The sequence below is a fragment of the Miniopterus schreibersii genome, assembly GCF_964146895.1.
Source record: "Miniopterus schreibersii genome assembly, chromosome: 4".
NCBI lineage: Eukaryota > Metazoa > Chordata > Mammalia > Chiroptera > Miniopteridae > Miniopterus > Miniopterus schreibersii.
The window spans coordinates 98,209,323-98,224,322 of record NC_138105.1 but is presented as its reverse complement, the minus strand read 5'-3'; the positions used below and the strand labels follow the sequence as shown (position 1 = coordinate 98,224,322).

The following is a 15,000-nucleotide window of genomic DNA, read 5'->3' as shown; positions in this document are numbered from 1 at the left end:
GGTGGGACCAAGGCTAGCAGTTCCACAACTTTGCTGCCCATTTGAACCACCCAGAGAGCTTCTAAGAAACCTGTCACCTAGGGTGCACCCCTAACCAATCGGATCAGATTGTCTGGGGGCCTGAGTCAGGCATCAGTCTTTTTAAAGATCCCCAGGTTATTTGATTTGCTACAAAGCCACTTGCTGCATCAGACCATGTAAAGCACGGGAGTACATGCCACCTGGTGAGGACATGCTCAGCAGCCCACACATGCAGGAGGAGGGAGCTGGCTTTAGCGAGGCCTGGCTCTGGGTAGTGGGATGGAGACTTTTTGTCCCAAGTCTCTATCACACTCTCCGGACACCCACCATGGAGGTGATTACTTTACTCTTACAGAATGGATTTTGGCCACAAGTCAAGAAGAGCTCTTGCTTCCCAGCTAAATGATGGCAAATCAATTTTAGGTCTCTGCTGGAACTGCTGATTAGGGCTGGCAGCCAGGGAGCCCCTGGCTGTCAGAGCCACTGTAGGGCTCTACTGGTCCTGTGGAAGGAAGTGGCAGCCTTGAGCTCCAAGAGCCCAACCTTCTTTTGGGTGGGAGGGGAGGCCTAGGTGGGGCTGCTGTCCAGGTGTGTGAATGCAGTCTCTGTTTATTTAGAGTAGTAATATTTATAGTGTTATCATTTATTGAGAATTTGCTATGTACTGGGCACTTTAATACATTTGTTACAATAACTGGGCAGTACAGGTATTATTATCTCTGTAGGGGGCCCTAAGAGGTAAAATAATGTGCTCAAGGTCAAGTGGCTTCAATGTAACAAACTAGGCTTGGGACCAGGTCTGTCTGGAAAAAATCCAGATGTTTACTCATGAGGCTTTGTGATGTGTTGTGTTCATGCCTGGCTGGACTCAGCTCCCGTGGCCATGGCAGATCCAGATCTGAAAGGCAGTGCCTGACCAGTGTTTGGCCATGGGGAGTCCTCTAGGGAAGAGCTTGCTGAAGACAGAAAGGAAGGAGGAAACATTTGCTGAATGGATGGATGAGTGAAGGAGCGTTTGCTGAGTAGGGGCTGAACAAAGAGCTGGAGGTTGGCTGAGCTGCGCATTGTGAGGTAGGCAGCCTCCTAGATAGTTTCCACCCCCATGATCTTCCCTGCTGGTGTTCATGCCCACTGTTCCCCCCACACTGCATCAGAGCTGGTCCATGTGATGGTGTGTGACTTCTGAGGCTGGGTCACGAAAGACATTGCAGCTTCCACCTTGCTCTTGTGGGCTACTCAGTCTGGGGGAGGCTAGCTGCCATAATGTGGGGCCACTCAAGCAGACCCCCAGAGAGGCCCTCCTGGAAAGGGAGCCTCCTGCCAGCAACCAGAACCAGCTCTCCAGCCATGTGACCAAGCTGTTGTCAAAGTGGATCCTCCAGCCCCAGAAGAGCCTTCGGGTGAGACTGTGGCCCTAGCAACTTCATGAGAGACCCCAATCCAGAACTACCCAGTCAAACTGCTCCAGAATTCCTGATCCTCAGAAACTGAGAGAAATAAAGAATATTGGTTTAAGCCACTAAGTTTTGGGGTAGTTTGTTATGCAGGGACAGATAACCAATACACATTTCTGAGTGTCTTTTGAGCTGAAGAGAGCTTCCTGGAAGCGACAGTCCCTTCTGTCCCCCTCCTTACTTGTGACCCTTGTCTCTTGTGTTATAGTGAAAAGACATGAGACAGATTTGGCTTTAAATTCAAGCTTCCCAATTTACAGTTTGGATGACCTGAGGATTTTTATTGAAATGAATACTTCTCCATATCCTTTTCATGTCTTCTCCCTCCTTCCCTCCACTCGTCTAACTTGTCTTCATCGGTCTTGCCATTGTAATTGTAGCACTTCATAGTGGTGGCTGTCAATTTTTAAGTATCTGCTACGTGCCAGGCACTGTGCTAGGGGATCTGCAGATGTGATTTTATTTAGTACCCTTACTGCCCCTGGTGGCAGTGGTGGAGTTAGGCATTATTATACTCGCTGTTTTTTAAAAAAATATAAGGAAACCAAGGTTCTGAGCAGTGTGTCATCTGCCCAAGACTAGACAGAGAGAATCTGGATTCAAAGCCAGGTTTGGTAGAATACTGAAGCCTATGCTCATTCCTATCGTACACTTCTACTTCTAACCTCGGTGTTCTCATGTGTAAAATGGGCACAATCTTGACCTCACAGATGAGCAGAGGCAGTGCCTTTAAAGCAACCAGCCCTGTGGATGGCATGTAGCAGGGGCTTAGTAAGTGGAGGCTCCCTTGCCCTCCTTCCTTACCCTCTTAACCCCCCCCCCCATGAGCTTTAAAATGGGCTGTTTTGACCCTCCTGTAGACAGGGTCATGTCTAGTGCCTCTCACTATGAGAATATTGGAGAGTTGATGTGGCTGAAAGCTGGAGACCACTGGGCCTGCCTCAGGACAGGGTGGGTGCCCTGGGCCTGGAGTTCAAACAGATGGTAACACCAGCACTGGCGCCACCCACTGAACCTGTATAATGTGCCACATCTGTGCTTGGAGTAGGGAAGGCCCTGCCCTAGCTGGGGAAGAGAGGAAGGAAGGGCTGGAGCCTGCCTTCATGCCATGGAGAGGCCAGTGTGTAGAGAGGGCTCCAGCTGGAGGATGCCAGCTGAGAAAACATTGTCCTTGGGGGGTATCGAATCATCTCTCAGATCAGGCAAGAAGCCCCAATTAATTACAAGTGCTAAGTGAGTGGTCTGGAAGCAGGAAGCAGGGTTTTGCAGTCAATTAAAGGTATGCTGGAGGAAGCTTCATTAACCCCCTGCCTCCTGGTAGCTTTTGGTGTTGGAGAAAGCAGGGACCTGTCTAACTGTAGTGAGCTCCCCCACACTGTGGGGAATGCAAGCAGGGAGTGCCATCTTCCAAAGATGGCACAGGAGGGACCCCTGGGTTATGCAGGAAGGTGAATTTGACTTGGAAACGCCTTCCCATTCCAGGTTTCTTGATTTCCTGTGCTGTGGAAAGGTGAATGGTCAAGGCTGCTCCATTGGGGCGGGGGGGGGGGGGGGGGGGAGGGGAGGAGCTAGCCACACAAAGTGCAGCTTGTGCTTCTCCTGTCCTCCTCCAGTGTGGAGAGCAGACTGCCCACTGCGCTCTCCCCAGGAGCCCCAAACGCAACTCATTATTTCCCCCCAGGCCTGTCTCCCACCCGTGTTCCAGATCATGGAGAATGGGGCCACCAAGATGGACACACAGGCACTGGCCTGGGCCCCCATCGCTGTTCCCTACACCCAATCCTCAAGTCCTGCCAATTTGCCCTTCACTGTCCCTCTAATCTGCCTCCTTCTCCCTGTTCCATTGCCACTGCCTGGGATGAGGCCTCACCCCCTCCAACCCTGACCTTGCACCAGCTCATCCCTGGGCTCCCGGCTTCTGCAGCTTACTCCCAATTCACCTTCCTCAATGTACACATCTGACCGTGCTACACTTCTGCTCAAGGTTCTTCACTGGCTCCCCATCACCTGCAGGTAAAGCACACGCTCCATCTGCTGGCAATCTGGTTGACATCCCAGGTCCCCAGCATTTCACCAAGAACTCACCGAGTCCCTGCAGTCGTCCCCTGCTTCTCCGCTCATGTGGTACCACTTTCGTCTTCTCTAGGCCTTTGTTCACGTCAGCCCCTCTCTGCCTGGGGTGCCCTCCTCCTCAGCTTGGCTCTTCTCACTGCACACTGAGTTCCCCTGACTCAGAGTCCAGGGGGACCTGCTACTCAGTGCCCTTGCCCAGGGTCGTGGGCAGATCTGGGAGAATGGGCAGGAGTGGTGATGTTAGGCCTAGAAGGGGGAGGGTCAGGTCCCACCCCCACACCCCCACTGCCTAGTAGGTGCAGAGAGCTAAAGGCAAAGTGACTAGCCACCAAGTAAATGACATGGAGATTGATTGCTTGGGCCCCTAGTCAGCATTGGGGTCCTGGGATGTCAACCAGGGTGCCAGGGGATGGAGGACACTGTAGGCTAGACTCTGGTGGGTGCTGGGAGGCACTGGGGCACCAGCCAGTCCTCCCCTGATAGGGCTTCCAAGTTAGTGAGAGAGATATTTGCAGTGGCATAAATTACAATAGAATTTGCAAAGTGCCACTCCTCAAATGCTTGGCACCTGGTGCTGATAGTGTGGGTGCAGCACCCCATTTTCTTCTCATGACTTTGGAGGTCAGAACAATTACTGTTATTGTCCCCTCTTACTCATGAACAACCACTCAAGGGTGAAGTGGCTTGTTCAAGACCACTTTGCCAGGCAAGAGCCCACCAGCAAATCTAGCACTGTCTGAGTGCCCAGCTGTGATGCTCTGCACTGTGTGAGCATAGCAGCAGACTCAGCTGTGGGCAACCGGTGGGGCTGTGTCAGGGTGGGCCTCACCCAAGAGGTGATGTCTGAGCTGGGTCTTGGGAGTGTACCAGGGAGGGGAAGGGTATCCCTCATTCCAGGCAGAGGGGAACAGCATGGTATGCGTAGGGATGCTTGGAGCTCAGAGTTGGGTGTGGGTCTGACCTAGCAGGTTGGGGTCATAGCACATGGGGCCATTTTGACAGTCTTGATATTATCCTATAGGACATGATGGGTGTTAGGCAGGGGAGTGATGTGGTTAAGTTTGTGTTGTTTTTGGTGAGTTTTCTGGGTGGGGTGGGTGGTGGGGATAGGATGAGTTGGAGGGAAGAGGCAGTGGCTGGGAGACTAGTGTGTGGGGAATGGGAGGTGCCCAGCCAGGCAGAGAGATGAGGGCTGTGTAAGGCAGGGTGATGGTGGAGGGCAGTAAGGGCGGAGGGGGGTTCTGGTCTGGTCCTGATTCCTCAACAAGGCCTGGGAAGTGTCTCATGTCCAGGAGCAATGGTGAATGGCATCCTTTCTGTGTCCCCATCCTCCTGCTGCTGGCAAAATAGGAACTCCATCTGTGTTGGTGGGATGACCAATGACAGACCTTGCCCATCCATCTAACTTGTCTATCCATGTAACTGTCCTGGATGTCACACCCGAGGAGCTCGGGGTGGCCAGAGATGGTGTGTGGGGCATTGTGACCAGGCTGAACCACAAGCTCCTGAGACTGTACAGTGGCTTTGAAGGGCAGGAGGTGAATGGCTCTGAATCTCTGGGACCAGCCCTGACTATGGTCTTGGCTGATTTCTGGGGTCATCTCCACAGTGTCTCTGCCAGAAGTGAGGGTAAAACTGATGGTTTTCTGCAGTCTCTTGAGCTCTGTGGGTCAGCCCCCCTTATGCCGGCCGGTGCCCCATGTGGCCTTTGTGCTGCTGACGAACAGAAGAGGACAGACAGACCAAGAGCTGCTGTACAAGGTCTTTCTTTGCTGTCATGGTTAGGTTGGTACATGTTAGCGTCTGCGTCATACAAAGGGGGAGCAACAGCCATGGCTTTTGGTCAGGTTCAGGGGGGCATGAGGGGTGCTCCTCCCCTCCCCCAGGCACTGACACATTTAAAGGAAGCAGAGCAACAAGGACACAGCACAGATGTGGGAAAAGGATACCCCCGCGTGAGCAGGATGGTCGTCCTCACCTGGGTGTCACTAGGACCCCACCTGCACCCCAGGGCCAGCACGAGCACCTACCATCTCTCCCCCATGAAGAAGAGTGGAGAAAGGAGCAGGGGACACGTGGTGGGAGGTACATCCTCAGGCCTGGGAGATGTCCCCTCCTCTGAGCCAATCGGACCCCAGCCCCCTTGTGAAGGATGGAGCAATTGGGTGGTGGGGGTCAGCAACCCTGCCAGCTGGGTGCTGGGGCTCCTGGGGCTGGGGGTATGCTCACTGCACGCCAACCACCAGCCTTTGGGTGGCACCTTTGCCCACATGCGGGGGCCCTGGGCTGATATACTTCTGTTCTGTGTCTTTCTTGCCCTTTCTTCCCCCTTCTCTCTTTATCTATCTATCTATCTATCTATCTATCTATCTATCTATCTATCTATCTATCTGTCTGTCTGTCTGTCTGTCTATCTATTAATCATCTATCTATCTATCTATCTATCTATCTATCTATCTATCTATCTATCTATCTATCATCTATCTATCTATCATCTATCTATCATCTATCTCTGTCTGTCTACACACACACACACCTGGGAGGGTCTCTTGACTTCCTGCTTGTGTTTGGAGGAGACCCTACATGGCTTTGGTGGTAAGGGCACCCTCCAGGAGCTTCTGGACCTGGAGTGGAGGATGCCCACATCCTTGCCTGTCTCCAGTGCCCAGCATGGCAGATCCGGAGAGGCCCTGCCCCTTCTCTCTGGTGGCCTCCCAGGCACACAGCATGGCAGCGGCCCTCCCTGGCAAGCACACCTCGGGCGGTGAGTGCTCCCTTGCATCTTGTTATGTTCTTACCATTTACAGTGATTGCTCTTCCTGTTTCCCTAACTGGGGGATGTCAGCCATGTATATTGTGTGTCTGTGTGCTGAATTCTGGGGCCTCTCCCTCCCTGCTCTTGCCTCCAAGTGTGTCGCATGCCCACTCCCCCATTTGTGTGTGACACACTCATCCCCCTCCCATCCAGCAGGCCACACACACCTCCTGCCCCAGGCACATCACGTGATTATCCCTGCCCTGCTAGAAACCCCACACACACATATTTTGTCTCCCCTACAAGTGTGCTGCACATTGGCTGCTCTCAAGAGTCAAGTCAGTGTCAGGAATGACAGTCATCATGTTCCCCTGGACCTGAAAGGGATCACCTGGCAGTGGTTAGAGCCAGGTGTGCCCCAGGCTGAAATTCTCTCCTTGATCCCACTCCCAGAAGACCTCCAGTCCTGTTGCTGGGAACAGGCTATAGAGGTCTGGAGAGTCTGAGAAGTGCACCAGACTAAGCCAGCTGGCCAGCCTTGAGGTCACTCTCACATGGGAAAAGCCCTGAGCCCACTCTGGGGGTACAGAGGGGCTTCAGAGACCACCAGGGACACCCTCTGAGGGTCTGGGGTCCCTCAAGCTCACCTGGGATATCTTGTATGGCTGGATTCCCCTGCTCATCTGAAGCTCCCAGGCCTCAGTCTCTGCTGTCCATTTAGCACGCTCTGTGCCCTGGCCCCACCTTGAAGGTCTGTGGCCCCTGTCAAGGGGGAGATGTTTCTGAACACTTGTGATCCACTCCCGTGTCCAGTGGGGCTCACACACAGGGTCTGGGGAGGCCTGGGGCTCCTGGACTGGGCCCTGCCTATCTCTGCTCCAGGACCCCAGGGCTCCAGAGAATGACCATCCTGCCCAGGATAAGACACAGACAAGCAGACAGTAGGGGTGCAAGGTGGCTCCCCATCACAGACACAGGCACAGACACAGAGACAGGCCCCATGGGGGGCAGGACACAGGGGCATAGGGAAGGGGCGGGGGGTGGGGGAAAAGGGCAAGTCCAGGGAGCTGCTGAGGCCCTGCTCCCCAAAGAAGGGACAGACCAGGGTACTTTTTTTTGTTCCCTAAACATATGGATTGTTTTGTCTCATCTTTAAAGTATTGCAGTCTAACTGATATGGCTTTAACTATTGGAAAAGGACAGAGAAGACACATGTCTCTCTCTGAAATAAAAGCATAAATCCACTAAAATGGAAAACCTGCAGAATGCAAACTGGGGCCAATGGGGCAGGGGCATCAGGGGTAGGCAAGTCGCCCCCTCCTTGGCCCCTGCTTTGGGGGTAGGCCCTGGCTGGGACCCAGCATGGCTTCTTGGGGCACTGCCTGGGTTTGTCCCAGTGGACTTGTGAAGACTTCAGGCAGGAACCCCCCAAGGGCGGGAGGACTCTAGGCCAAGGACAAGGTCTCCTGTTGGATGTGGCTATTTGTGACCAATGGTTTTGGGGGCAAGTGGGGGTATTTTACCCATATTCTTTCTCCCCAAGAGCATGTTCTGCATGCAACTGCCTTTTTAGAGCCACATGCATGCACACAACAGTCAGCACATCTAACAACTCTCAAACACGCATTTCTACAGCATCTAACACATAACCATCACTCCTGACACACATGCTGTTTTGAAAACACATGCGAATACAAGCTAACACATGCAAGCTCTCCTACACATATGACATGGCTAGCACACACATATGGCACAATCTCGACTCATACATACCACCTCAAACACACACACATACATAGGCTGTCTAACATACACAGTCTCTAACACAGGGACATGATGACTGACACACACACAATCTCAAGATACACACATACTCTAACCTTATACCTATATGTACGATCTCTGGACACATCATTGCCGATGAAGTTTCTGCCATGCATACCCATGCATGCATGGACACACACCTTCCTCTCTCATTGCTCCATGGCCCCTCAGTTCTCACACAACTGACTGCACAAGAGGCCTTGACAATTTGTGGTGGGAGGCAGAAATACCGGTCTCACACCCCAGAGGAGAGTTTGTTCTTGGCCGATGAGATGAATGGACAGATGCCTTCTGTCAAGTGGGGACTGGCTTCTCCCCAAAGGCTTGGGGCTTTAGCCAGGAAAGATCCTCCAGGGGACCATGGGGTCCTGGAAGCACATGGACAGGACAGGGTTATGGAGAAGAGGGGTAGATAGGCATGGGGGCAGTTTGGCTGCACCAATGGGGTGTCCCATGGCATGGGCCATTGCTGCCCAATGGCTCCAAGTGTTTTCTGGTGGGGGGGCTTGGGCAGCCCCTTGGCTGGGCAAGCTGGGCCCAGACTGGCAGTGGGCCCCCCGGACCTAAGTGGAGGGTGGGGGGAACAAGGAGCTGCCCTACCCTGAGCCCCTCCACAGATGAGTTAAAGTCCAAAGAGGATCCATTTGGAGGGACTGGCTTGGCAGGGGCTACACCTTTTCCCGTGGGGGTTGGGGGAAGGGTACTCCTGGGCTGGGTGTCACCAGGGGGAGGGAAAAAGGAGAGCCTCAGTCTCCTGCCCAGGGTACAGGGGGCCTCTCAGCCTGGCCCTCACAGAGCAGGCTTACCCTGATTCCCTTCCTCAGAGGGAGGCCACCCAGCACCCCTGCCCTGCCCTGGAGGCCCACTGGGGGTCAGAGACCAAAGGTCCTCATGCTGGGCAGGGCTGGAATGTGACATTACTTTGGCTGGCTGGGGACAGTGGTCCTCCTGGCAGTGGGGCGCATGAAGGAATGTATGGGGGTTGCCACACTAGCACAGACCTTAGGCTTCAGGAAGGGGCCCCCAGGGCCTCCTGTACTGGCTACCATGCCCCCTGCTGGGGAAAAGCTGTCTTCCCTTTTCAAGCAATTTGGGTGTGAGGTGGGGGTGGATACCCTGGGTGAAGGGGGTGTGGTGGAGTGCTGAGGGGACGAGCCCCTGGCCAGGGACAGGGGACAGAGGCCAACTGCGGTTTTCCCCATCAGAAGTGAGACTTAACTGAATCAAAGGAAAAGAAAGAACCGGGAAAAAAAAAAAGTAACAAGTGGAGTGGGGACGGGCGGGAGGGCCGATTACTTCTTGAACATGTCCTGCAGCGGCCCGGGCAGGTACTTGAGCACCGTGTCCAGGATGCTCTCCTCCTCCTCCTCCTCGTCATCCCCGCAGCCCGCAGGGATGGCTTTCTTGGGCCGCGTCAGGCTCCCCTCGCAGGGCTGCTCCAGGGCCGCCTTCTCCTCGGCTTCCTTCTCTTCTTTCTTCTTCAGCCCGTACTAGGGGCAGGACAGGGAGACAGGAGCGTGAGGGGGGGCAGCCAGTCTCACGGCCATGCAGACCCGGCGGGCAGCTCATGAGATCCCCCCCCTCAGTCCCCTCATCTATGAAACCGGGACAAGGGACCTTCTTGCACAATTGTGTGTCCCCAGTAATGGAGAGCCTGTGCTCTTTCAAAAGAGCAGAGAAGCGGTTACAAGCAGGTTGACTTTAAAGTTCTTCCATATGTTTGGACCTGAATTTCGGTGACAAAATTTGACTTCAACTGGAAGACTGCTTGTAACCTTGATTTGTTGTGGTGATGTGACCAGACATGTATCTATCTGTTTGACATAAGGTGGCAGCCACAGACCCACTGGGAGTGACATCCAACAGTAACAGGTGCTCAGGGCACTATGGTACTTTTCAGAAATCCCCAAATTCTGGACTCTAAACATATTTGGTCTCCAGGTTTTGGGTAGAGATTGCAGACCCGCAGCAGTGAACGTTAGGGAGCACTTACTAGGCCCGTTACTGAATGCAGTCCCCCAGATCCTCGAGGGAGGTGTGCCTGGGACACCATTTTTCCGATGAGAAGATTGAAGCTCAGAGAGAGCTACGTCTGAGGTCAGAGCTGGGATTCAGGGGGCTTGAGGCCAGGGTTTGGGGACTCACTTTACCCCTCTGCCCCCCGCACCCCAGGGCGGGCAGGTGGGTGGTGCTGACCTTGTCTCGGATCTGCTGCCGGACCTTCTCGCGCTCGGCCTCCATGCGTGCGTGCTTGGCCTTGCGCTCCTCCTCCTGCTGCCGCAGTGCCTCCTGCCGCTCCTCTTCCTTCTTCTGTGCGTCAGGGTCCTTCTCCTCCTCTCCCCCCAGCATCTTCCCCATGTCCTTGGTGGCCCCTGCAGGGGACGGGTTGGGAAGGGAGAGGATGGGGTTAGGGGTGCCCAGAGTTGAGATAGTGGTGCTTGGTGTGCTGAGACCCTCTCCCACCTGGGTTCAGACCCTGGTTGAGGGTGAGGGTGCAGGGCTTGGGCCTCACCTCCAAGGGCCTGCTTCATGACGAAGTCCATGCCTACGACTCTAGTTGGTGTGCTCTAGCCCGCAGCCGAATTTGCATGCAGAGCTCCTGGCAGCCTGGCTGGGGAGATGTGCCAACCTGCAAAAGAGGAGCTTGGGTTAGATGAGAGAGATCTCTACACAGGCAGGGGGCTGAAGTTAGGCAGATAGTGGCCTCATCTGGTTCAGGTCTGGGACACCATCAGTCTGAGGCCAAGGCGCAGTGCCCTGGTACCGCAGCGAAAGGAGCTATTTCTTGAGCACTTGCTATGGACCAGGCAGAGATATGCTGCCAAATGGCTCAGATCCCTATTTTAAAACCATCTTGAGCATATTGCTTGAATTTGATTGTAGTCAGGAGTCTTAGAAAGAGCCTTTCATTTGGATGCAGGCAGAGCAGAGTTCTAATGCCACCCTCATTCCTTATCTGCCATGTATCCTTCGGGCAAGTTACAGAGCCTCCCTGAACCCCAGCTTCATCCTCTGTGAGGTATGAGTAGCAGCACCTCCTTCCCAGAGCTACTGTGGAGACTGGAGAAGTCCAGCCTGGGCCAGATGGGATGAGCGTGTGCTTAGGGCCCCATAAATCAGGGCTGGTGAGGAAATGAAAACAGCTAGCTGGAACACATCCAGACCCCTGAAGTTAGAGAGATGGAGAAAGAAGTTATTTTTATTGTAGCATACATGTAAGTTTTGTGTTTTATAGCTTAATATTGATTTTTATTTTGAATTACACATAGGGGTTTAGAGACGCGATAATCTTCTTGGGGCTTAGAGCCTTTAAAGTACCAACCATGGGACCCTGTAAGCACTCAGTTTATGTTAGTCCTTCCCCTCTCCTTAAATCACTGACTTTCAGGGTTTTTAAAAATTGTTATTATTTTGCCTCAAAAGATTTTCTTCAAATAAAAGCTTAATGGGAATCTCAGTATGCAAAATATGTAAAAGTGGAACTATTCCAATGGTGAGGGGGAGGGGTAGAGAGCCTGGAGCCCCTCCCCACGCTTGGCCTCCTTCATTCCCTGTTTCCCCCACATCCCTAAGAATTCGAACTCCAGTGCTCTAACTTCTAGAGGTTTCCTTTTTATTTTAAACATTCAGTTTCATGGGTTCTTTCATAGGCAAAGCCACCAAATCCTCTTTTGGGTATGGATGGGACATCCATGAGCTGTCCAAAGTGTGATGTGGCCTGGTGGTCACTGAAGCCAGAGTGACTCCCCAAGGCCTTTCGTCCCACACAGCCTTGGGGTGTTTCTGGTTTGCTAGAAGGAAAAAGGGGTTCTGTGCAATGGTGGCAGAGAAGTCAGACCAGATATTGCAACCAGGTTGAGTTCAAGGTCATTTGGCTGTCACTTGGTGATGGATTTTCCTCATTTCTTTCAAAATGAGGAAACATATTGTCAGACAGATCTTTCCATAAAATGGGGCCTGAGAGTCTATTTGAGATGTCTCCATAATCAGACCACCTGGTAGGTTGCTTGTTTTGAGAAGAGAAAGTCATGATGGAGTAGAAAAAAGTCCCCACGGAGCTTTGGAATCAGACACTCCGGGTTTGAAATCCTGGCTCCAGTATTCTCTGGGTCCCTGGGAAAGCTTCACTTTGTTCCCTACAAAACGGGGCCATATAAAAGGCTACCCTTCCACGGGTGTTTGAAGGAGAAGACAGGAAACTGGTCAAGTGCCTGGTGTGTAGCAGGAGCTCATCACCATTAGCCATTGCTGACTGCATATCGACAGGGATGCGCCAAATCGGGCCCGCACTTCTGGCAAATGCAAGCGAACCCACCCTGACCCAGAATTCTGAGTTGGAGGACTGCTCAGCTCAGTCAGTCAAGGTGTTTTCATTTGATTCAAAACATTGTAAAGAGCCTGCATTTCTAAGAACAGGGAAAAAACACACACAACTTAAACACTGAATGATTTCAGGAACTATTGGGTTCCTCCTCCTGTGTTTACATGCCGCTCAAGGAATTGCCAGGTGGTGGTGGAAGATGCGGGACTCTAATTTGAGATGTTTCAAATTGGTTGACAGGGCACCTGGGCTTTAGTTCCAGCCTCATCCCTAAATTGTTGCTCTGGCAAGTCTCTCTGGGACCAGATGATCCTTTGAGCCCTTTCCCTGGAGCTTCTGTTGGAACAGTTCTGAAGATTTTCTTCAAATGAAAGCTTAATGGGAATCTCAGTATACAAAATATGTAAAAGTGGAACTATTCCAGTGGTGAAGGGGAGGGGTAGAGAGCCTGGAGGCTCCCTCCACCCTTGGCCTCCTGTGTACCCTGTTTTCCCCACATCCCTAAGAATATGAACCCCAGTGCTCTGACTCCTAGAGATTTCCTTTTTATTTGAACCATCCGGTTTCACGGCTTCTTTCATAGGCAAAGCCACCATAAATCCCCTTTCGGGCATGGATGGGACAGCCCTCAGTATCCTTAAACCCATCTCCTCTCTCGGTCCTGTGGCTCTGTTCTCTTCTCCCTTCTCTACTTCTCCCTCCCCCATCTCTGTCCTCTCCTCTCTGTGCCTCCCCTTTGCTGAGTCCTCTGCTTCCTCTTGTGTCTTCAGTGAAGATGTTCTCAGGACCCTGACTTCAGCCCCTCTTTCCTCTCTAACCATTTCCTAAGGAAAGGCCATCCTTTCCAGGGGCTCTAGTGACCTCTGATACTGGTGACACCTAGACATTTTATGTGGGCTCCAGACTCCTGTATTCATTCACCAACAAGTATTAATTAAGCACCTGCTCTGTGCCAGGCAGCAGGTAAGGCATTGGGGACATAACAGGGAGCAAGACACAGTTCTGTCCTCATGCAGATCGCAGTCTTGGAGTGCGTGATGTGAGCGTGTTTGTGTCTGTAGGGAAATAGACAGTAAGTCAAGAAATATGCTTGCCTTTCTTTTGCACTCCTCCACCATGGCACTGCTCAGGCTCATGCCATCTCTCTATCACCAAACTGTCTCCCTCTGCTTCCAGTCCATTCGGCAAACATTGATTACCACCCTCGCCCTCAGTATGCAGTATATCCACTCAAGGGCTGAGTCTTATCCATGCTTATGTCCATATTGCTCTAGGTGCTTCCTATCCAGGCCTGCTGGGATTACCTGGCCAAGCTTCTTGGGTCCTCCACAAAGTTCGGTTGCCCACTCCCAGCATGGTCCTCTCAGCTCTTAAGCAATGTCCTGTTCAATCTTTCAAGACTTTCTTAACCCACATCTCAAGGCCCAATGTACTCTTACACCACCCTGCTCAGCAGGAGACGCCTCCCACTTCACGTGGTGCAGGGGAAGGCTCCGTGACCTCGGGGCGCTGGCATACCCGGCTTGGAGCCTCAATCTGCTCCTTTTCAGTCGTGTGATAATGAGTAATTGATGTAGCTTCTCTGAGTCTCAGTCTTCTTTATAAAGTGAGAATTAGAGTACCAGTTTGAAAGGTTAGGAAAAAACCTAAGGAATGTGTTTGGCACATGATGGGGGGCTCTGTAGAGGGTGGCTATTGTCATTATCAAAATGGTTAACACCAGCTCCTGTGAGCCCCTGTGACCTCCCCTCCTCCTAGCACCTGAGGCAGAGGACCCTCCTTCCCTCGAAGCCAACCCAGCTGCCTTCACTCCCCGGTCGCTCTCTTCACACCTCCTCCTTGTTCCATTCATCACTCCCTCTCCCTCACATCTTTACCTCTTCTCCACAGGTCTCTTTTATCCCCTCCTCTTCCAACTCTTGCCCTGACCCCACCTCTCCCTTAATTTCTGCCCTCTAACTTCATGGTGAAAGAGTCCTTACTAGGTGTTTCCACTTCTCCACCTCCCTGTCAAGCCCTACAGCTCTGTGAGATCAGGGATTTGCTGCCTCTGCAGTGCCACCAGAAATGCCCTCGTCAGACTTGCCAGAGGCTGCCTAACTGTCAGACGGGGAGTGTTTTCACGGCCCTCCTCCTCTTCCTCCACCCCTCTGGAGCATCAGATGCAGGAGATGGCCCCTACCTGCCCCACTCCCGCCTCCCGGGTTTTTTCTGCCTTCTTGAACCTCCTGAATTCCATGACACAGCACTCTGTGGTCTTCTTATCAGACAAGCCCTCTCTCTCTCCGTTGCTGGCTCCTTTCCTTTAACACAGCAATGTTCAACCTTTCTCCTCTCCTGGGACACACACACTAATGACTAAAACTCTGCAGCACTCCAAAAAATAAATTTTTTTGCCAATCTGACAAAAAAATTAGGTATAATTTTGATTCATTCACACCAGATGGCTATTGTTGTGTTGGCTGTTGTCATTTTTTTTTGTTTTTGTTTCACAGTCTCAGGGAAAAGAGGTCAGTGCCCCTGACTAAATAGTCAGGTATGGCATGTTTTAA

The 15,000-nt window shown here is 52.4% G+C and overlaps 1 protein-coding gene across 3 annotated transcripts in view; it reads right to left on the bottom strand.

Moving 5' to 3' along the window:
• Nucleotides 1–5,299: 5,299 nt before the first annotated feature.
• Nucleotides 5,300–15,000, bottom strand: part of CPLX2 (complexin 2) — a 72,098-nt gene continuing 62,397 nt past the window's right edge. For all 3 annotated transcript variants that reach the window (XM_081135775.1, XM_081135773.1, XM_081135774.1), the window contains 3 exons: nt 10,640–10,756; nt 10,324–10,499; nt 5,300–9,617 (listed from right to left, as the gene is read on the bottom strand). In XM_081135775.1, the coding sequence (XP_080991901.1) occupies nt 9,420–9,617; nt 10,324–10,499; nt 10,640–10,670 (405 nt within the window). In that variant the 5' untranslated portion in view covers nt 10,671–10,756 and the 3' untranslated portion in view covers nt 5,300–9,419. The remainder of the gene's footprint in view (nt 9,618–10,323; nt 10,500–10,639; nt 10,757–15,000) is intronic.